Source organism: Symsagittifera roscoffensis, chromosome 7 (assembly GCF_963678635.1).
Source record: "Symsagittifera roscoffensis chromosome 7, txSymRosc1.1, whole genome shotgun sequence".
NCBI lineage: Eukaryota > Metazoa > Xenacoelomorpha > Acoela > Convolutidae > Symsagittifera > Symsagittifera roscoffensis.
Genome location: NC_087068.1, coordinates 3,885,305 through 3,908,847, shown reverse-complemented (window position 1 = coordinate 3,908,847; position 23,543 = coordinate 3,885,305). Strand labels below are relative to the sequence as shown.

At 39.2% G+C, this 23,543-nt stretch overlaps 2 protein-coding genes across 2 annotated transcripts in view; both read right to left on the bottom strand.

Annotated features, from left to right (window-relative positions):
* The window catches only part of LOC134852177 (U4/U6.U5 small nuclear ribonucleoprotein 27 kDa protein-like), a 332,923-nt gene that overhangs the window by 277,481 nt on the left and 31,899 nt on the right, over window positions 1-23,543 (bottom strand). The gene's annotated exons all lie outside the window — the stretch shown is intronic.
* On the bottom strand, window positions 1,531-22,762 carry LOC134851350 (uncharacterized; the record flags this gene model as incomplete). The annotated part of the gene is given in 6 exon segments (XM_063867392.1): window positions 1,531-3,113; window positions 15,581-16,033; window positions 19,734-19,811; window positions 20,261-20,338; window positions 20,900-20,977; window positions 22,597-22,762. Coding segments are annotated over 6 exon segments (2,321 nt in total), but the record flags the coding sequence as incomplete, so codon positions are not given.

Here is a 23,543-nt window from a genome sequence, read left to right as displayed (position 1 = left end):
AATAGCTTTCTAATGTCAAGACATTTTTTTTGTATTTTGCATAAAATACTTTTTTGCTCTACCCTCGCTCTTAACTAACCGTACCGGGCATGAAGTTCAAAAAATCAGCAATTTCAATTAGTTTGAAAATAAGTCCAATTCTTATTTTTCCAATTCATGGACCTTTTTTACGGTTTGTTGATTTTTAAAATAAAATTGGAGCTTTCAGCACCGAGCGCCCATGAATCATAATCGATTGTTTTGTCATAATATGGGCAGTATCTATAAATTTACATAAAAATTGATTACAATCAATTAAAGATGGATTATAATCAGGGGCGGATTTAGGGGGGGGGGCTATTGCGGACGCCTTTTTTCTCAGGAAATCAACCCCCTGCCGACCCAAAGGGCCCCCCTTTGGTACTTTTTAAGAAATCATTTTTTGGCCGACCGACCCTAAAATTTTTCGAAGGCGCCTTCGGCCCCAATATATACTAAAAAACGTTTTTTTTGGACTGTTTTTTTTCTTCAATTTTTGCCTACGGCGCAGAAAATTTGGCGAAAACAGGTACTAAACCGTGCTCAGGGAGAGCTGGAAAAATCAATTCGGTCGACCTAAAAAAAAGGTCGACAAGATTTTCGAAGTATTTTGAAAATCCGCCCCCTCGAGAACATACTAGATCCGCCCCTGATTATAATCCTTTTTATGTCCATGTAATACATTTTAATTTATTATGATCCATTAAATATGGATTATAATCCTAGAAATTTTTATGGCAATATAATCAATTGTAATCGAAGATAATGGATTTTTTTTAGAGGTTAATCAGGAAACTTACAAATTGTTCCAAAGTTGTCTCATTTCCTGTTTAGTGCAGTTGCTACGTATTACGTCTCTTACAAAGTTACTTTTCATATTATAATGTCTATTCTTTGTCTCACTTTTTGAATTCATCTCAGTTTAATACTTAATTTTGCAGAGGGAGGGGGGAGGGGTAAGGATTGAACGGTGTTAATGCGGGGATTATTTGAAACACCCCTTCCCTCATCCCCCCAGTTTAACCCTCCCCCGAGTTTAATTAAGGCCCTCACTCCCCCAGTTTTCTTCACCCCCGTTTACTTTACCTCCCCCCGTTTATTTTGCCCCCCCCCCCTCCGTTCACTCCCCCCTCCATGTCAGTTTACTACAACCGCCATTTCCCCCCTTATGGTTGAACATGGGGGTATTAATTATTGGTAGACTTTGGGGGGTATCTTACCCCCTCTTTAGTTGGGGGAGGTTAAGTAAAATTGAGAGGGTGACGCTGAGACATGGCATTTAGTTATAGACATGGCTTTCATTTTGCATTTTCCACGTCCTAAAATTAATCGAGTAAAAACCCACAACATTTTAAAAAATCTAATCCCCCATAAGGATTTCAGAAATAAGTGAAGTTCAGAAAGTCATAGGGAAGTTCCGAAAAAAAGGTGCGGAATGAAAGAATTACAGTCAGTCACATTAGACAAAGTATTGCTGATATCTATCTCGATATTCACATCAGAGTAACTCACGAGAGGTAGTGTCTTATTGAAGTGTGGTAATCACCATCTACAGGAAGTATCACAAGTTTTCGTCTCAACGTCTCACTTCCATGGTCCTTGATCATTGTTCGTAAAAATTCCAGGAACTGTTTTTTTGTTTTTCTGACAACAAAAAAAATCACATGAACTTCGTTATGTTCAGCTAGCAGTCGACATTTAGCCAACAAAAGCGATGTTTTCCCACTTCCAGGCTCCCCACTAATTAACAGACGGGTCAGTTTGTCGTTTGCTAGAATACGGTGCTGTTCTGGGCTCAGGATGAAATCATTGCCATTGTAAGTCAAGTTGTCTTGTTTAGACTTCCAAATACTGAAACTTTTCTGGTATCTTTTGTCAACATCGCGGTCCTCCTTCTCATCCGGCCAAAATTTCATGAAATTCAGACTGGACAAAACTATCAGAGCTGATATGTCTCGAAATAACTGAGATTCATTCTCTGTTTTTGAACTACCGAAATCAGAAATTCTTTCGGGTGATAATTCTGAAAATAAGTGAGAATAAACGTCTGAGGTGGAAGAATCAGTACCTGTTTGTGATATAAGATAAGGGTTGAGGTTTTTGTCAATGCTGAAAAAGTAAGAATCAAATTGAGGAGCAAAAAATAAACCTTGAGACCAAAATTTTTCGTTGTATTTCAGTAGCTTTGAAAGTTTCGATTGAGTGTTGTGTAATTCTTCTTTCAAATTTTCGAGTGCTTCCTGAAACTGGGCTGCAGTTATATTTGGTAAAACAACGACAACCTGTAATCTCTTTGTAATAATTTCAATAACGTTATCTTTGTTTTCATCGTCTAATGATTTAGTCAGATTATAAATAATTGATTGTAAATGCGGTATTGTTCTCTCAAGAACTTGAATTAATTTGTTTTTGACGGTTTGATAGAAGGAATAATTTGATTTGGCTTCCGGGTCACTCAGTCCAATTTCAACCGCAACTATTGTGTCTTTGCCAATATAGAGCCAGTCAGTTTCAAATTCGCCCGGGTGCACAGATATTTCATCAAGCAGACTTGCAAAATGTTTGCTGCTGTAGTTTTTAAGCATAATTCCTTTAGCTGAAGGCTGCTTTGAAAGGTAATCGCAAATGAAATTTGTAACTTCACCTATATAGGACCCAGTTTCTGCCAGCCCCTTCAACTTTCCGTCTTCGGTGGTTTTATAGAGAAGATTATCGCAAATAAGGTCAATGTCGGGAACAAAGCATAATTTACTAACTCGATCTTTAAAATAGAAGTCAAAAAGTTCGGAAATTTCTTCTTTGTCGTGAAGAGATATTTCATTACCACCACCGCAAAGAATCTTTTGGGTACGCAGTTTGTACCTAGCAACTTCCTTATTGTAACTATTCATAACTGGAGTACATGGTCTGGAAACGTGCTGATAACGTGGAATAGCAAGTCTTTCCAATACTTTGCCTATTTGGTCCTGATTTTTGTCGTTGACAGTTTCAATTTGGGAGAACCAACCGGTTTTGAGTTGTTTCTCATGGTTTTGTAAACTGTCATGGACGTGTTTTGCCATAGAAGGAGTTTTTCCCCAGATAATTAAAATGAGCTAGAACACAAATCATAAGAACAATTTACTTGTAACCGTTTATAGGCATGATTGTGAGTTTTGCAAACATTTTTCCTATTTTTTGAAACCACAACAAATAAAAGATTTCAAATCAGGATCGAATTTCAGGCAGATGTTTGATCCAAAGCGCTAGTTTTCAAAATTTTGAGCCATTTGCCATCGAGAGCAATTTTCTTCAACATTAATTTGGTTCGTCTATAACCAGAACTTCTGCTTTTGGTTTGAGAAAAACAGATAAGTGTTAATTTCACTGAAGGATTGTTTTTTGCTAGGGCCGACCGAGGGCTGATTTTTGGTCAAAAAGTCTAGAGTTTTTCTAAAGGCTCCTTAAGCGTCAATATGTGCAAATATGAGGGATCGGGCTTCTCGCCAAAATCAAATCTTTGGAATTGCTCGGAAACTCAATTTGACTGAGAAAACGAGAGCAAAACAACCAAACAACGAAAACAAGAGCAAGAATACTGCTTTGCTGTGAAAGTAAATCAGTACAGTGGTGATTTTCCGAATTATATTGTGTGGGTGCCGTGATGGCATGCAATTTTTGATATGCCTATTATGAATGAAATTCAATTTTTAACTTCACAAACTTTTTGGACAATTTATTTGGCTATGTAAGATAATTTTGGTCACTCTCTCTGAAGTGAAGTAGTTTAAAACTCTGTCTCTTTTATCGAAAAAAAACGCTTAAGGCAAAAGGAAACCTGGGAGTTTTGAAAATCTACACCATAAGCTGATAATCGTAAAATTTATACGCTAGAATTTGATCTCAACCAAATTCCAATATTTTAAAAAGCCATCACACAAATATTTGAAAAGAAAAGAAAAAAAGAAAAAAATCTCCATAAAAGTAACTGAAAAGCTAGATATCGGGAGCTGGTTTTGATCTCAGCTTACAAAAAACTTAAAGAAAATCATTCATCACACAGCCATAACTGAAACTGAAACAAAAACATACAAAAACGCCCAGTTTAAATGTTTCCTCTGGTTTCAAAAATGTAAGCTTGTATTTTCATTGTAAGTTTGAGATTTTACTTATCAACTTTGATAAAACTCTAACTAACAATAAACACTTTTGCAAGAATCACTAACTTTTTCATTTTGAAAACAATTTAAAGTGATGTGTACACAAAATTGAAGCAATCTTTTGTCGCACTGACGTTTTTCAAATGAATATAGGTTTTCAGACCAATTTTGTGTCTGTTCATTGCCCAAATTTCTTGAAATTAGCCCAAAAAAACCGCTAGGCGACAATTCCAAGCAATAATTGTTATCAGGTGTCAATTCGTAAGAGTAGATTAAGCGGAGAACTCAGGTTCATGCGCGTTGCTCCGCTCCTTTCGGATATAAGTGCAGCAGAACGAAGCGGAGCAAGCGTAGTCGACTTACCAATGATTTGATACGAGGTGTTGTTTGTTACCATTTGTCGCATTGTTTATTACCAATTGTTCCGAGCTTCGATGTACAAGAGAAAGCTACAAAGTCTGGCTCGTCAAAGAAATTTAAAAAACCAGCCAACTTTCTGTAGATTTGGTGATCCTACCGTAAACTCGACTAATTGCAAAGTTGCCGCAAACAGCATCACTTTATGTTCATAGAGGTTTAGAATTGCACGCTACCATAGTTCAAAAATCATTGGAGTGACCGTTAGCCTTGGGTAAAAAAAATAAGATTAATCAATCGAAGATAAAACTTAGGCATAAAACACTTTCCGTACCCCCAGTGCAAAATGATGCAGAATCCAAAAAATCCAACGCGGATCACAATTACAGCACCATTGGTCGGCTCACATTTATAGCAATTCGGGTCACTAGGAGATGTCAACTTCTCGGAGATCTCGAAAATTTCCCCAAACCCCCATGTTTTAAGATTCGGAATAAAACAATTCCGTACTCCCAAGGCATGATGATCCTGAGTTCGAAAATTCCAACGCTAATCTTTTTTAAAGCACCCATCTGACATGTGGACGAATTCGGCTCAATAGGAGATCTAAACCTCCCTGAGATTTCAAAAACTTCAGCGAACCTCCGTGAGTTAAAATTATGGATGAACTACTTTAAACTCCTGCAGTGACTTGATCCGGTGTTGCTCATCTTTTTCACGGGATCAGTGATAATGGATCTTTAAAAAGGAATAAAGGAAGAAGTACTAATGGGATTTAAATGAAATTGTTGGGTAGGACCCTCATACGATTTTGAACCCTGAGATGGAAGCTGGATCACGGATGACCCTGCGATGACTTTTAAAAAACCTTCAGACAAATGTGACCGAAATTGCCGAAAAGACTCGGGATTAACGTTGGAAAAAGGCACACTACCTGGCCTTGACTTTTCGAAATTGGAATGAGTCAGCAGACTTATGGCTTTGAGGGACCTTAACTTTTGAGAACTGAAGCAGAAGCTGAGAGGGATTTAAATTTTACGTTATAATTTCGGATTAGTGGAAGTAATTCAAGCGGACTTGGCGAAGGTTGGGTTAAATTTAGCTTGCCGAAGGAGCTATTATCGGAAATTCAAATAGACTAAAAAGTAGTCTCAGAGAAAATTTACAGTAATAGCTTGGTATGGGAAATGGCTCTGTCAAAAGCAAGACTGGATGAGATATTTATTCTGCTGACAAGGTGACTTTACGAATAAATTGTTCACTAATGATTAAATAGCGTTGCCCTTTTAGCTGGAAGATTGTGATTTGAAAAGAAGGTTGCTGCGAATTTTAGATGGTTGGAATGAGTAAGTGGCTCATGAGCAAGGTCTTCTCCGTAACGTTGACGGGATAGTTGACTCAAAACCTTGAGCGGTTGGCTAATACCTGGTTCAGAGGGGAAACTGTTCTTGATATTTGCAAAATTTATAAGTTATGTGGAGAAACCTACGGTAAGCTTGGATTTTAGGGCTAGTGTCGTTATTGGTTGATTAGAGTTAGGATTTTACGTAAGGGGGCCAAAGTAAAGGTCAGGAGTTGTAGAGACAACCATAACTCTGATTATAGCTAAAACTCAAATAGAACAAAAATATAGAGATTAACAAATAGCCCACACTTATAGAGATGAGAACAACAAGGTCAAAATATGGTTGGTTCTGGCCAGAATTGAGAAGAGTGGTTCATGAGTTTAGAGAGATCAGTTGAAGTACCTCAAAGGAGTGAAGATCTGTAGAGACATGAATAATTTTAGCATGTCAAACTGGTAGTTGTGAGGAACTACTAAAGTTCACCAAATATTTAGGTTTCTTCAGAGAGGGAAAAGCACTTAGTTGAAATGATTCGAAGTCAAATTGAAATACGGCAATTGTGCTGATAAATCGTGGTTTATTTCCTTTTGATAGAATATTATTTTTCATTCTTAGAATTACAAGAGTTTGATTACAATTGTCTGAACCTCCTTAAAATTGGAACTTTTTAAGAACAGATTGAGCCTAAGAGACAGACTTAAGAGTAGTAAGCCAAATGGAACAAGTGACGTAAAAGAGTACAGAAAAGTTGTTCCAATTTAAGCCTTTAGTAGTGAATATCGGTCACCATGTTGAACTCACTGCCCAGGGAACCATTTTGTCGTATCGTAAACTTGGAGATTGTGAATGGACCTGGAGAAGAAATCCCCCAAAAATATGTGGCGCTCCTGGGTGGGCATTTTCTGGATTGTAGTTACCAAAACGAGCTGTTATTGAAAGATACGATATAGACAGAAGATGAATGACGCAGAGAGTGCAATAAAAGCCGAGACTGAGGTGGCAGCGGCAAATGCTCTTGACATGCAGCAACGGATATTTCGATTCGAAAAGCTCAGACACGACCGGTTTCCCTCCAACAGCTACCAAAATACGGTGGACTGGAGAAACACATCGTTTGGGTTGCGGATGCCAACTTGTGAGAGGTTGAGCAAGCTAAGATGCTTGATGGACTGGGTCCTCGACGTTTTTACGAGCATGCCGGCCCATTTCAGGGAGCAGGTCAACGGTTTTACTAACCCCACTCTTAGAGGGATACTGAGAACACGATCAGCGGATGATACCATTCAAGACTGAGGCAGGTGACAGAGCGATGTTCAAAAACCTGATGCAGAGCAATAAGTAAGAACTGAGAAAAATCTCCCGGCTTGTCAGATCTTTTGGCGATGTTAAAATGCGAACGCGGGCGCGCATGCTAGAGGCGACATGAATCACGAGCAATGCACATGAATCACCTTATCATGTGGAGCTGCAGGAACTCCTCTTACGAGAAGAGTTTGCGAGCTTGATCCAGGCAGTGGCCTGCCCTCAGGCTCTGGAGCTCGTGAATAAGCCATCTCGAGGTAGGAACAGGAAGACGTTGCACCTTGCGAGAGTGACATAGGATGTACCGGTGCACGTGACCGAGGCCAATTGTGGCGGACAAGGGTCGAAAGATCGAACTGCACTAGTGGGCACTGCACGAGTGCCAGTCGACACCCAGTCGGTACTGACCCGAGGATCGACCAAATGGTGAGGATGCAGAGTGATCTGATCTTCTGACACAGATGCAGAAAATGAAGGCAAGGATAGATAGGTTTGTCAATTCTATTATCTCCTTGCCCGGAGAATCTACCCCGACCTGATTAAAATCAATAATCCCGACATTTGTTAGACAGATACCCTAGCAAGACCCGTCGGAGGTACCAGAACAGCGGAGTCGGACACTACGGAGTGAAGAACCAGGTATCCCGCGGTATCTGCTAAACATGCGGCCAGCCAGGTCACTCGCATCTGCGGACCTTTCAAACTACCGGGGGCCGTGGAAGTAAAGGGATACCAAGGAGTGTTTGACCCGACTGACTTTAAGAGGCAACCGTCAAGTAGTAAGAGACTCTCTCATAGCGGCTTTTCCAAACTAAAGCTGTATCCTTACATGTCCCTCCGGAGTCAGCAACGCGACGACAGGACGACACAATCGGAGCAACTGCAGTCCCTTTCCACCAAACCTAAGCCCCCACACCGTGTGTTTTTACACAGATGTCGGGTAATCGTTGTCAGACGGAGCGATCTTTGGAATTGATAGCTGATTCTTGCGTCGGAGAAAAGCCATTGAATGCGCTAGTGATTATTGGGGCTACCATCAACCTCATCAGGAGCTAATTATATCAAAAGCCAAGAACCACACAGGCTCATCGGACGTGAAAGGACTCCCTAGAGACAGCGGATGGATGTACGTCCACTGAACGTCGACGGTTAGATTACGACGAAACTGGAACTAGGGTCGGTAGACGACAATATCGAGGCCTTAGTAGTTCCGAATTAGAAACGGAGATGTATGAAATGTATGAAAGTTCATTGGACTTCCAATATGATACATTTCACTGTGGGTACCCTAGTAAACTGACTCCAGCAGCCTATTTACGTCCCGGCAGGCAAGCGGTGGAAGCAGTTTCAATTTTTAGAGGATGATGCTCAGAAGACCCGGAAGCTGGCAGGGTTGAAAAAAGTTAGGTTAGCTGAATTCATCCGGTCACACAGACAAGTGTTTGCTCTAACTGACGCAGAGCTGGGGCCAACTATTGTATTTTCCCATCGGAATATCACGGGTGATACGATTTCCATCAAAAGTTCGCTTGATCGGGCATCTCAGCGAAGATACCTATCCTTAATGAGAAGTGCAGAGAATGTTGGAGAAAGGGGTAAACCAGCCGTCCAAAATTCCCTAGATTGCATCAATCGACCCAAGGAAGAAGATAGACGGGAGCTCGCCGTACTGCCTGGATAACAGGGCAAGGAGCGATTTGACGATCGATAATGCGTTCTCCATCCCCAGATAAAACAGATCTTTGACGCTCTGAAAAGACCGAAAAACTTCTCGTCGTTAGGTTTGGCCAGCAGATCTTGGCAAGTACCCGTGGCCTAAGAGGATCATCAGAGTTAGTCCCCCCTGAGTGTTCTACGAGTGTGTCATGATACCGTTTGGGTTGTTCAATGAACCTAAAGCCTATCAGAGACTAATGGGTGAGTTGATCGGAGAATACTTGTGGAAGTGGTCCCTTGTGCTCCTCGACGACGTAATCTTCTACCGCCACTCAGGAATAGAGAGTCCCTTGTCCTCATTGACGAAAAAAGGTGCCGTTTGCGCGGACAAACCAGTGCCAGGCAGCCTTTGGTCGACTACCGAAGGAATTCATCGCGACTCCGATGCTCCACTTTCGTGACTACGGCGGAATCTATTTTGTGGATACGGACGAGCGTAACACCATCCTGGGAGCTTCGTTGTCCGATGTCATCGATGGGGTAGAAAAGCCATTGGTTTTCGCCAGCAGTTTGCTCTCAAAGGCTGAATCAGACTAATCGCAAATGAAGCGGGAGGATCTAGCAGTGGTGCAGTCTGTAAAATGGTTCAGGTCCTACATCTGGGGATTGAAAATTGTAACGCTAAAGGACCATTCAACCCTTGCTGTGGCTTACAGGATGTTGTTCTGAATGCAGCCGCATCTGCAGGAGTTCGACTTCTAGGTCGTTCACCGATTCATGGCAAAGGCTGAAATGAACTTTTCCTCAATGAAGCGGGAAGATTCAAAAAGGTACAAGCTGTCTTCAGGAGACCCCGATTATCATTGCGAGTGCAATGGAAATAACTTGGGTGTCGAACCCTTTCCCTGTGGTGCCTGCGGGTTAACTCTCGTCAACATAACTTACCGCGCGTTCAGGTGTACAGAAAATGAAATAGAGGAAATTAAGACAGTTTTATCATCAGAGAAAGGGAAGTGAGCAAAAACCTTCGTTGACAAACGAGAAAAGACTGTCGTGTTACACCAAAGGTGGATCAAAAAGGTGGAGTCCCAATTCAGAAAGAACGTTTTAAAGGTTTTCATTCATCATCTTGTGCGGGTATCACCGCAACGGAAAGACAGGGAACTTAAGCATGATTTCTCTATGGGGCGGGCAGTCCAGGCCATAGAGCTGGAGGCTGGGGAAAACTGCAAATCCTGCGCCTCTCCCTGAAAAAAGCCGGAAGTGATATCCCACAATTGAAACGCGAACTTCAAACTGTTGCAGGAGTTGTAATGGCCTTAATTTGTAATAACGCACGACCGGTGGAGTAGGATAAGTGCCTGCGGCGACTACAAGTGGACTTGGCTGTATAGCCAATAGGAGAAGTTATCTACCGTAGAAGCGAACGACTCACACTCAATAGACTCTATCAGAGAGGAACTAACGGCATTAAAATTGACCGATCACAATTATGGAAACATTCTGGACAAGCCTCTGAGATCCTTGAACCGAGATTACGTGTCCAATAACCTGGTGCTTTCAGAGGTTTTTTAAAGAAAATCTTGGATGGTGTTCCTTTTGACGGGATGCAGGAAGCCATTTCGCGTGCCGTTTTGACTACGGCTCTAAGCTAATGCAATGGACGCTAATTACAGACACTGAGGCAAGTGTGTTGATCAGCATCCCATTTCACCACCCGACGGGATAACATACGGTATAGAGAGCAACCCCGTTGCCTCAAACCGCGGAAAAGGTATCGGCGGCAGCGCAGCACAAGTTTGCGAACACTGTTTTTTTGGTCTTTGAGCGACGAGCTTAGTTAGCCGAGGTGTCACGTGATGTCCTCGCGGCGCATTATAGCGGAAGCAGCCGCCTTGAGTTATGCTTTCGACCATTTGCAATTTCACGGACTACTGAGTTGTCATGCCTGGCCAGCTTGTTCTTCAACTTGCCCACGAGAGAACTGAAAGTCTGCACTCAGGAGGTCATTGCGCTACGCGAGACCTCTTCGGCTTTTTTCTGTAGAACTGAATTAAACTGATAATTTCATGGGACAGTGACCATAAGATGTTTAATTACAGTAGATGAGCAAAACAGAGCGGCGAACCGATAGTGGGCTGTCGAAGCTGCTTGCTACGACCAAACTGTGTGAAGGACGTATTGAGACACCGGATAGTGCTCTAGTATTCCAGCCTGCTCCGAGGACCTGTCATTACGAGACGGGGCTAACCATGGCCATCAAGCAGCTCCCGCTCATCCGAACCTTGTTCGCCACTTTAAACGAAACGAAAAGAATCTTACCGGGTGTGATAATACGGAGTCAGATGGTGAAAGTACTCCGTCTTAACCTCATTCAGCTACTTGGAGGGCCAGTCGGCGAAGGTGCCCTAGCGAAGATCGCCAAAACCTGTTGGATCAGATACTGAGAAAACATACACCTTTTCACTGGCAAGGGATGCGCAGGGGACCTCTGTAAGGATGTGGTTATCATACTGAGCGTTTTAGTAGCTTATCGGTCCAAATTATGTCCACTGAAAATATGTTACAAGAATGGAGGGGCACCTTAGAAACAATTTCAGATGACGAGGCTGAGACGCGCCGGACGACTACAATTTGTGCGGGCTGAGGATGATGAACGAGGACAGCTATTTACACCCAAAGATCGACTGGAGACGATTCCTTCGCCGCTCAAATCTGTCTGCTTTCGAAGATCCCAGAAATTCTGTTGTTTAGGGATACGAGTACTTGGATGATCACCGAAGAAAAGGACGTGAACTTTGTCCGCATAAAGTGGAACAGTGACCTGAATTCCGGATTGGGAGTAAAACTTCAGTGAAGGACAACGGAGCGTGTGAGTAGGGAAGGAGGGGTAGGTCCGGCCTGCAGTGTTTTAAGTGTAATTTAATGTTGATGAGATTAATTTTGTGAAAAGGTGCAATCCCATTTCGGGGACTCGAAGGCCAGACTTTGCTCTAGTTTTATCTTAGTTGACTGAGAGATTGACTCGTGCCACTTTCATTAATTTTCTGAAGCAGTCATGTCCCCATTCCTATCCATTGGCGCTCTTATCCCGACCCAATAATTTTGTGTAGAGTAACTGACTGTAGAAAACGCGATCTAACCGGTAAAAAGGTTTTTTGTTAAGAGTAACCGAAAAGTGTGGAGTGGTCAACTACTAACTAGGTTAAGATGTACTGTTTCCTGAGCGGCGTAGAACTATTACTGTAAGTAATTGTTATAGGCTTAAGCTTAGGCTGCGTGAGTAGTGATGCGGATGTCACAAGACACCGAGTCCGGCCAAACAAAAAAGTTCCTCACGGGAAGATGTATAACCACTAATAGCAATAAATAGAAAAATAATTGCTTTAAATTTGATCAACAATTATGAAGGTTACATAAAAAAATCAAATTGAGCAGGTTTTGACGAGCCTCCGCCTCTTAATCTTTAGCTTCCGGCGGCAGCTATCGCGGGACACCCGATCCCGCCGGAACAAACAAGATTGTCACAACTGAGGCTGCCTCGGTAAGATTGACAATGGTTTCTGAGGAAATTGATTATGCAGTCCCTGAGGATACGGAAAATAGGGAGGAAGAGTAAAGACTAACCAGCTTAAGCTGGCGGTAATCACCGAAACGATTAAACAAGAAAACAAGAAAACAATGTCCAAATTGAACCACTGCAATAAGCTGTATGTGGGTAGTAAGATCTGTCGAGCGAATAATTTAAAGTAAAAAAAGATTAAAATAAAACAGCTAAAATAGAAAAAAGGTTAAAATAAAAAATTTGACTTCGCCTTACCTTGGAGGAAGAAATAGTTTAAGGTACTTCGCTAGTGTTCAAAGGCAGGGAGAAGTTTAAAATATTCAAGGGCTTTCAGCTTATCTTTCGAGCTGCTGTTAGTAGTGATAGCATGATGCGCATTAATCTGGTGATGGATTGGTCAGCAAAGAACATCGTTTTCAGTCAAATTTTAAGTTATGATTGGTCAATGATGGCAAATAGGCTAACGAGATCAGCGATACAATCAGCAGGTATATATAGCAGCAAATATAAAAGCCGAATGAAGAAAAAAATTATGAAGTTGAACCAGCCCAGCCTTCAGAAAGCAATCGGGGAGTTAACGCGAGGGTAAAATAAGATAAAATCAAACCAATCAACCTTTCCGAACGGATGTAACAAAAAAGTCACGGACCACAGAGATGAAAATGACCTAGAATTCAAAAGTTCAAACGCGACTCATGTATAAAGCGCCCATCGGGCAATTTTACGACGTCGCTTTATTGGAAGATTTCAATCCCGGTGATCTGAAAAAAAGCACCAAACCCCCATGTTTTTTGATTCGGGAAAAAATAGTTTCCCTGCCCACAGTACAAAATATTGAGCGAAGGTATTTTGATTTTGCGACGGCGATAGACATCATTTGAACCCCAAAAGAAACACGCTCGAGAGTAAGTACCCTACCGTTGGCTCCTTCTGGTTTCAAAAACCTTTCCCGGTAAAAGATAAAATGACCGTAGAAATGGGATACCTGGTAAAGTCCTAATGTATATAGAAGTAACTTGGTATGTAGTGCCCCTATGCAATTCTTAGCCCGGAAATGAAAATTGACCCCGTATGACCCAAAATGACCTTTAAATGACTTTTATTTGTTATGACCAAAATTGCACAAAAACGCCAGGATCAACAGAAAAACAAACAAAAGGTGCATTCCCCGGCCGAACTTGCTAAAAATGGAATCAGTCACCTGATTAATAGTAGTCAGAGAACTTACCTAGTGAGAAATGAAGCAGAACCTGAAAATCATTAGGCTTTCCCCTACCCGCGGGAGGTCGGAACATATACGGACACAAAAAAATCTTCAGATATTTGTAAAACAAACATAACAAGGTTTATAAATGGAATTGAACTTGATACTTGTACAACTTAGATGGAGATAACTATGGTGATTTTGGATGTCTGGACTAGTGTCGTCAATGGAAGAACTCTATTAGACCTTTAGTAAGGGGTACCAGAGTACATGTCAGGCCTTCTAGGGATGATCATAACCCTAACAATGAAAAACTCAAATCGTAAACATAACAAAATATAGCACCCTTAAAGACACGAGAGGTTGCGAAATCAAAAAATAATTGGTTCTCATCACAGTTGACATCAATGATTCCTGAAGTTAGCGAGATCAATTAAAGTACATCAAAAGAATAGTGATTCAAATATTTACTAGAATGAACTGAGTAGTTGTGGAGGATTACTGAGGGTAATCTGTTAGTTAGGGCTCTTTAGAGAGGGAAAATTATTTAGTTGAATTATTTTGATTCAAGTTTAGAGGGTCCGCATTTTGTGCTGAGAAAATGCGGACCCTCTCCTTTGATTAGGTTTTTATATCAAATTCTAGCCTCTCAGAGCCTTTTGTATTTGGACCTATTTTATCTGAATTTGAATACTTTTAAACAATTTTACGAACACATGGAGCGGACGAGACAGCCCTGATAGCAGCAATGAAAGGGTGGTAATTGGCATAATACAGAACATAAAAAACTTGCGACCAAAAAAGCCTTTTCGTGATAGTCATGAATCTCGGTCGCGATGCTGAGTTCATTGCTCGAAGGACCAATTTGCGGCACTGTTAAGTTAGCGTGTGTGAACGGACCCAAAAAACAAATCCCCTCCCTAAACCTTCACTAAACCCCTAACCAAATAAATTCAGATACACCGCAACGCATATCTAAAATTCAGTTGAAGTTCAGTAGATTAATTAAGGAATTATAACAATTGTATTCGCCTGAGCCACATTTACTGTTTTGAGCGATTTTTTTTCAGGATTTGACTAAGACAATTTCATACACAGTTTTTGCTAAACTTTCTCTACTTTTATGAATCTTCTATCGGTTAAATTAAATTTCAAAGTACAACCTTTTGAAGCTGATTTTGGCTCTTTTTCCTTCCCCTCCTGCAATTTTTAATAATTAAAATAACTCTTCACATAGTCCCATTGTCATGAACTAATTAAGCCTTGACAAACATATTTGTCTTCATAATCAACCTTGTAAAACCACTCCTTAGACCATAAAATTGATGTAAAGTGGGGGAAAAGAAAAGTTTTGATTCATGAGAGATTTTTCACTGTTTGCAAAAGCAGGGCCAATCTAGAAATTTTGCTGCGGGGTGGGTTTGCAAATAATTTTCGGAAACTTTGTCGGCCTTTTTTTGGTAGACCAAATTGGTTTACGAGATCTCCCAAAGCACTAAAAAGATAGTTTATAATGGCGCCGAAGGTGCCTTCGGAAAAGTTTTAGGATCCGTCACAAAAAATGGTTATTTTAGAACAGTACAAAGGGGGGACCCTTTGGGACGGCTGGATGTCGAATCCCTGAGGGCGAACCCATCGCTCAAAATCCGCCTCCGTCCAAAATGATAAACTTTAATTTATAAATACGCCCCGGACTCACTGGAAATTCTAATCTCACCAAGAGTATACTAATTACACGTAATGTTTATGTTTCCCTTAAGATGAACGTGCTTTGCGCGGAAGCTTCAGTGTTGGAAAAGTCTCAGCGCTACGTGTTTCAAACCAGCTACGTTTCTTACAACATATACTGTTTCAACTTGTTGAATGAGTAAACAACTTTCTCGGAAAGTTTTGCAGTGAAAATCCTAGATCTGCCTGTTGAGAAACTAGAATGATAAGATGTTTTGCCAAAGAAAAAAATAGAGAAACGGTATGCTAAATCGATGTCACTGACCTCGTGTTCTGGTCCCATAAGTTGCCTTAGCTCCCCAGCCTGATCGATAAGCGCGTCAATGATCCGCTTGGTTTTTAGAGGACACACCTGCTTTCTTTTTGCATCATCGAATCTGTGTATATCAGAAATGCTTTTCAATAGAATGACCTTGTCGAAAGCAGGGGCTGGCAGAAACACACACCCATGGTGCACTTTTTCCGATGTGTCAGCTTTAGTAGAGGCAACCTCTTGCCCTCTTATCAGAAGCCCTTTCAGGCCAGATAGAAGAAATTGAGAAACGAGTTTTGGGTGCCCTTGTGTGCATTTTGTGAGTGGATTAAACTGTTCTAGCTCTGAAGGAAAGCTGGGGACTACTTTGAGGGTCTCTGTTATTTCCTTCCAGAAAGTTCCTGAGAGCTGGCTTTCAATTTGTGTGTTTTCTGGCGGCTGTTTTCGACTGGAGGATCCGCATCCCTGAAGGCAAAAACATATGCTATATATTTGTAAGAGCAATAAACTCATTGATTACAAAAGGATCCGCACCGCTCATTTTGAAGAAAAACAGTCGAAAAAAAAGAGGTAATTATGATTAAAACCTATCATGATTAGAATAAATACGACCAGGCAGTTGATTCGGAGCCATTCAGTTGAATGAGGAGCGATGTTTTGAAAAGGAGCTTATTAGCACCAATAAATCGACACCACGAGCAGGAAAGGTCAGACAGCATAACAGATTGCATAAGTTTGAAATGAAAGTCAGCTTGATTTTGGTCTGATTAAAAATAATTCACGCATCAGTGAATGGACAAAGGTTTGGGGTATTTTAAAATAACTGAAATTTTTTGAAGCTTGCGTAGGTACTACGTGGGAAATCTTCTCAAAAACCTTTCCCCGTTTTATATGAGCACTATTGATGAAAGTGGTCTCAAAATCTGTTATTGGTTTGCCTTTGATCAGTTTACTAAGCTAACCATGAAGTAATGGGACCAATTGAACAATGTCCTCCTCCCATTCCCGCATTGGCGGTTTGGGGCTCAATTGATCCATGTAATGACCTCAGTCCTGGAAAATGTAATTCATTCGCGAACGAATTATCCAGTGCATTCAGGTCTCAGAAAGCGAGTTTTTCTTACCTGTGGTAAATTGTCTATATGTGTTAAAATGTAATATATTGAGCGACTACAAAAAATGGGAGTACCGCGCAGACATCCGATATGTCAAACATCCGAAAACCAGCTTTACTAGGGCAAACATCCGATGTTTTTTCAATAAGTAGGGCAAAGATTCGATTTCTACCGTTCGTTTAACAGATGCTATACTGGTCGATTGAAGGCGGATTGCAGCGGTCACGCAAACGAGTTGCGAGCTTGCCAACAGATGGTTGGACTCTATATGAAAATTAGAGCCGGTTATCGCGGTCACGTGGCGACGCGCGTGTAGCGCGCCCACCGGATATCTTAAATCGAGAGTCGGCTAAATTGGAATCGGATAATTGAACCAAGTCTTTCTTTAGAAATTCTTACGTCATGTTATCAGGCAATTATTATATATAACTAATATATTTGTCATAGCGAATGTTTGACATATCGGATGTTTGCACCGGACCCAAAAAATGGTGCCTTCATTTTTAAACAACCTGAGGGCGCTGATATTTCCTAACTTAATTTTGATTTTGTAAAGAATCTTAAAAACCTACTTTAAAATCCGTTGTACACTCAGAAATGTTTTGCTTTTAGTTACAGAGCTTGTTCTAGGTAAGATTGATAGCATTAAAAACTTCGCTTGTCATTCTCGTCACGTCTGAAGCAGATGAGATGTTGTCCCTTCCCGCAAAAGAGTTTGACGGAAAAAATTGATTAAAATTTTTAAAATGTTGCGTAAAATGTTGTCATTACAACCCATTATTGCTGCAATTTTTGACTATAAAATCAGTTATTTTGTCATTATCGGTTATTAGCTGCAAAATTTTAACAATTTCTGCCATACTCACGACCTCTTTGAAATTTGAACCAAACCATTTTTTATATAAAAGGCACTTTTAACCCTACCCCTCTCCTATTCGTTCTCAGGTTCACCCAACAAACCCCCCCCCCCCAGCTTAACGCCCTCATCTTTGCCACATTTACCAAATATATAACCACCACGCTCACATCAGCCTCCCCCTTAATTTTCACACCGATCCCTCCGCGCGCTCTCACACCCCGTCATACCCCCAATGTCGTCCCCTCCCCTAAATGAGGAAAAGAGGGGGTGAACACTGGTGGGGCGGGTATAAATGGGGGATATAAACGAGGAGGCGTATGAGCTGAGAGGAGGAGGGGGATACGGAGGTGTAAACGAGGATCTGTAAGCTGGAGGGACGACAAGTAACATAACTTAATTATCAGCAAAAAATGACATACTGAAAAATCTTTGAGAGTCTATGAGAAAACATCTATCAAACCAGAAGCAACTGTTAAGTGAAGAATATATTGCACTGTGCTTGAAGTTGTCATAAAAAAAAACAAAAAAATATTATAATGCAATAAAATTGATCGTAATATATTAAAATGAAGTTTTTTGATTTGACAGAAATTACACTTTTAATCCATTTTTAATCAATTATAATCAATTATTTTTGAAATTTATAGAGACTGACAAGGAAAGTCCAATATAATCGATTATAATCTATAAATTCTAGTGCGAGCAGTAACTGGCACGTGTGTGTCGCCCGTTGGCTGCCTCACGCTTGTTGTCCAACTTTTTTCTCATGAAAATAGGATTTTCAAAAAATTAGTTCACGCAAATGATATTCTAAGAATTTCAGTTATCTCGACCGACGGATAAATTTTAAAGAGAATTAATTGCAATTTTGCAAAACCAAAAACTACGTATTTCGGTTTCCATTGCAGCCATTCGATTCAAGGAATTTTTACAGCACTTTTTGAAGTACCACATAGTTTCAAAACCACAAGCCTGATTTTTTTCATTGTCGAGATAATTAAAGCGTTGACTATTATTTCTTTGAGTTATGACACAAAAACTTTTTCCTGCTGATGAAAGTTTGTTACTATAGGAAAACTAACAGATTTCAAAAAACTAAAAAAAATTGCTTTGCTTGAGCAAACCCTGATTTTAATCTCAACTTCATGTCTTATATTCAAAGCTGAACCAAGAATTTGAAACACTCACCCTTTTTTCTTTTTCTTCCGACCTTCAAAGAAAGGATATAACATTTGGGTTTTTTCTCCAGACTTAGTACTTTCTAATACTTTCTAGAATTAGTAATTTCTAATTAACAAGTTTTGAAAGCATTTTTTTAATTCTTTGCAAAGCCATTATTGTCTTGAGCTCAAAGTTAAAAATATTTTTTACTGGTGATCATTTTTTGTAGAGTTATGTGGCTTGAAGGTTGCCATTACGGCAAACTTAGAACAAATAACTCGCAAAAGGTTTCGCGCATTAAATATTTATCATTTTGTACTTAACATAGCGAGTGAGGGTTGATTTTTAAAAAAAAACTAAAAACTGATTTCTTTGGAATTTTCATCCAGTTTTTGGATCCATATAACCTCTAACATCAGTCATTTATGGTTCCTACTAAAAACGTACGACTCCAAAACAAAGCAGTGATTTAGCACTAGAGCTTTGTTTTTATAAATCAATTTTTATTGCCTTCTGATTGGTTGAAAAGTCAACTAACTTAATCTTCTAAACAATTATCTCCCTTTTGTAAGGAGGGGGGGGGGGGGGGTTAATTGTTAGTTATATTTCAATTTTGCAAAGTAAATTTTTACTCTATAGACCTTAAAGCGCAATAGGAGCATTTTGGCTTTGTCCTGACAAGAGCAATCTCGATACTTTAATGGAGCTTTTAATTATGGAGCTTTTTTTTCAAGCTCGGTTTTTCTGTTTGATTGCATGATTTTGCTGGCTTTGGAAAAAAAAGATCCGAACAAAAAAGGAAAAACAGAGTGATTCAGAAGAAGATTTTTAAGTATTTACTTATTTTATTTTTGCGACAGTTATAAGATTAGGCCTGCTGCAAATAACCTTTTTAATGTCAGTAAATATCAAACGGCTTAAAATGTTTTCTATGGAAGATACAATAATCAATTAGCTTGGCTATGTTGGCTAGTGTGGTTATACAAATTTATTCTGCAGAGAGATTAAAAAACTGGACTACTTGGATCACCTGATTTGACGTTTCCTGTGGCTTGTTATCATTTTGGTTGCTTCCTGGTAACTGTTGCTGACTGGATGATCTGTATCCCTAAATACAAAACATTGTTTTCTCTTTTCTATTAACAGCACAAGGTTTTAATGAAAAAAGAACTGAAACATTTAGAAAAAAACGACCTCATTAATCAAAAATTTGATCTTGTTAAAAAAACTAAGCTGATCAAAATAAGAACAGTTGTTTCTTTCTATGGAGGTGGATGCTTTTATAATTGTAATTTAATAACACTAAATGGGAACAAATTTTTACCAGGCATATGGTACGTCTTTTTTACATTTAGTTTTTTTGTATATCAAACCAAACCTGAAAAATTGGCATTTTATTGATTGATCGAAAACAAAAATAAAAACTAATAAAAATCTAACAAAAAATGATTATACGCAACTAAAGATGTTCAGTTTCAATTGCTAATTCTCTTTAATATAATTTCAACATTACAATTTATACAATCGAAACATGACAATTTGATCTAATTGGAGTACCTGAGTTGAAGTTCCTGTAATCTGTGTTTCATTTCGAAAGTTTTCTGGGAACTGTTGCTGACTGGAAGATCCGCATCCCTGATAACAAAAACTCACATATGTGGGGTTCTGTTGCCAACCTAATGTCTTGTAGGTGATAAGAGGACAAAAATAACAAATTGACAAATCAACATTCATAAACTTTATGGAAAACCTTTGATACTTAAGACAATTTCAATGAAATAGTCGATTGGTCTAATTATGTGGGAAAAAAATTGCTTCAGTCCACTACCCCTCCCAACAAAAAATATTCAAAATAAAAAATTTTTAAATTTCAATTTAGAGCCCATGTGTCCTGTTTTTATCAAAAATATGGTACATTTGTATCTTCATCAATTTTTTGCATACCAAACAAAAGCTGAAAAATCAGTAAGGTATTGGTTAAAAAAAACAAACCTAATAACTAAACAGAAATGAAGAAAATGTCGATAACGTTTAAGAGGTGTACAACTTTGAAATTGAATTGGTATAAAACTCTAATGTAATGTTCTAATGTTCTATTTAGAGACCATTGAGATGCAAACAATTTTTCCCCATTTTTAGAGCTAACAAATTTCAAATTATATTTCGGAAAGATGAAAATTGGACTACTCGAAGTACCTGGTTTGAAGTTCCGGCAAACTGTCTTTCAAGTGTAGTGTTTTCTGGTAACTGTTGCTGATTGGAGGATCCGCATCCCTGGAAAAAAAAACGGTTATCAAATTTAAAAAAAAAAACAATGCGTTGCTAACAGAACGATAAACTATTGATTTAAAGGCAAAAATAAAACTAAACAAAAGACCTTACGAGGCCAATCTGTGCATTTTGTGAACTGTCAGCGGATTTAGCAATGGGCAAAAATCAGATTTGTCGCGGAATCCCCGACATTGCTATTTTTCTTTGATCTTCTCTACTGTTTTGGATTCCATGGACAAATAGCTAAAACACTGTGTTGCTCAAAATCGCTCCACAAACAGGCAACTTTGCACAATCCGCACACAAAATATCTATGGAATCCGAAACCAGCTTGCGGATCCCATGAACAAATAATAATATATGCCCTTCGTAAACTTAAGCTGTCACAGAATCTGCAACTGTAAGTGGAATCTGTAAATTGTAGGCGGAATCCGCTTCTTGTAAGCGGAATTCGCAAATTGAAGCGGAATCCGCTTAACTCAAACTATCAACGACAGCCAATAGAGAAAATCTAGTAAACACGGAACAACTCACAGATTATCAGGACGCTCAAATTCAACTGAACATCAGAGATAAATAAAAACCCAACATCAGCAGAGAGAAACAACTCCAGCTTGGACCGAAATAAGGATACATAGTGATTTCCTCGGTACAAAGACCAGCACTGACGACATTGTACATCATCCCACAAAAAAATCAAAAGCCCCAGCCAAACCTTGATTCATTCAGCAGCAACCCAGAACAAGGATTTCACCATTCAATAAAAGCTTCAACGCCAGTGTCAGCAATAACCATTCTCAGCAGAAGAAAACGACCCGAGTTTTAGCCAACAAAAGTGTTTCAAATCAACGACAATTCTCAACACCAACTGAAAACAAAAAATTTTAACGCCTCATATGTACGCAGACAAAATAACAATTTTTAGCCCAACAGAAGAACAAAAAAACAACTGTAAACCCACTGTAGACAACCCCTACAGCATTACTTTTAGGAAGGATTTCGACAACATTCGACACGTAGACAAAAATCTCGTTTGGCACTCTTTTACATTAGTTGCTTACATAAAAAAAATCAGGATTACGAATTTAGCACTCAAATGCATTTGGAAACATCAAAAAAACTTTTGGAAACATTCAAATTTCGAGAAGAGCTCGACCTCAATGAACAACGACGCAAAATACTAAAATTACTAAAAAACGGAAGCCATCAATTACACGTCAGGACAACACATCAGGACAAAAGACAAGGAACACACGCACCACACCCAAAAGCAAGTTCGAACAACAAACACAACGTTTAGACAAAAAAAAACTGGACAGCAGCTCGCAGAAATTTGGAAAACAATTTACAACAATTGGCGGAAAACTACAAATTGTTGCGGGTCCGGAGCTGCACCACATCAAATTCCAGCAATATCTATACAGCAAATAACATCAAAGAACAGTAGCATTTTTGTGAAATTCGGTTATAGTTCACAATATACACAGTTTGGCCTCGTAATGAACTTGGTGGTTCAAAAATGACTCCATGCTTAGCACAAAAAGCTACTGATGTGGTTTTTCGAGATAAGTTCAATTATTGGCGTTGTCGAGATAATGTTCTGAAACAAAGTTTGGACTCACCGCCGCCCCCGCTCTCTTTCTATTTTTTGCCTTTGATTTGTTCTTTGGCATTATGAAGTTTTGTCTCGGCTAAAGTCGTAGTTTAAGCTCCCGTAACTGTAAGACAAAGTAATGAAAAGATTATGCTAGTTTACTAAAACGTACGTTGTCTGAACTCAGCAATCCAGAAAATTTGATAAATATATTTTTTACAAAACTGTAATTGTGGGTAACGTAATTCTATTTTTGTTTTCTGTTTTTTTTTGCCGATTAGTTTTGATATGACTTTTATATTCTGTTGACACAAGCAAATGAGAGAAAAAACAGTAAACATTTTCTGCAAAGATGGCTTTAACATTTGAAATCATAGCTTCATTGTTCATAGTATTTGTTAACACAACTTATAACTTCAAATAAAATAAAACTGGTTTTAAAACACTTCATTTTTGTTTTTTCATGCTCTTCAGGAGCTCAAATAAGTCTCAAAGAAATCCGTTCTGAGTTTCTGGACGACAAATACTTTGAAACAAGTTTTGAAAGATTTTATAAAGCAGACGCTACGTTGCCTCTAAAAGTTGAAAGTAAAGATGCTTTTTATAAGTACTTTTCAAAGCTTTTCAATTTCGGCCAAAAATTGAAGTGAGAAAACAAGAGTGAATGAAGACATAAAGAGTGAAATAAATAAGCAACTACTGAATATTTTGAGGAATCTGAACTTGACCAATTCAACCGACGCTAACTCTTAAGCTATGGCGACGGTAACATTAGCAAATAAGTAATTAGCACAAACGAATTAAGACTGCTCTAGAAAAGCAACACGAGAACAAAGACTCCGTCTTTTTCTTCAGTAGCAGAAACAAAAATATTGTTGACAAACTGATACAGTGGTGATTTATATTATCCGGACAAAATTAACAAAACTTAAACTTTTGAACAAATTTTCTCAATTTGGATCAAATTAGACGAAA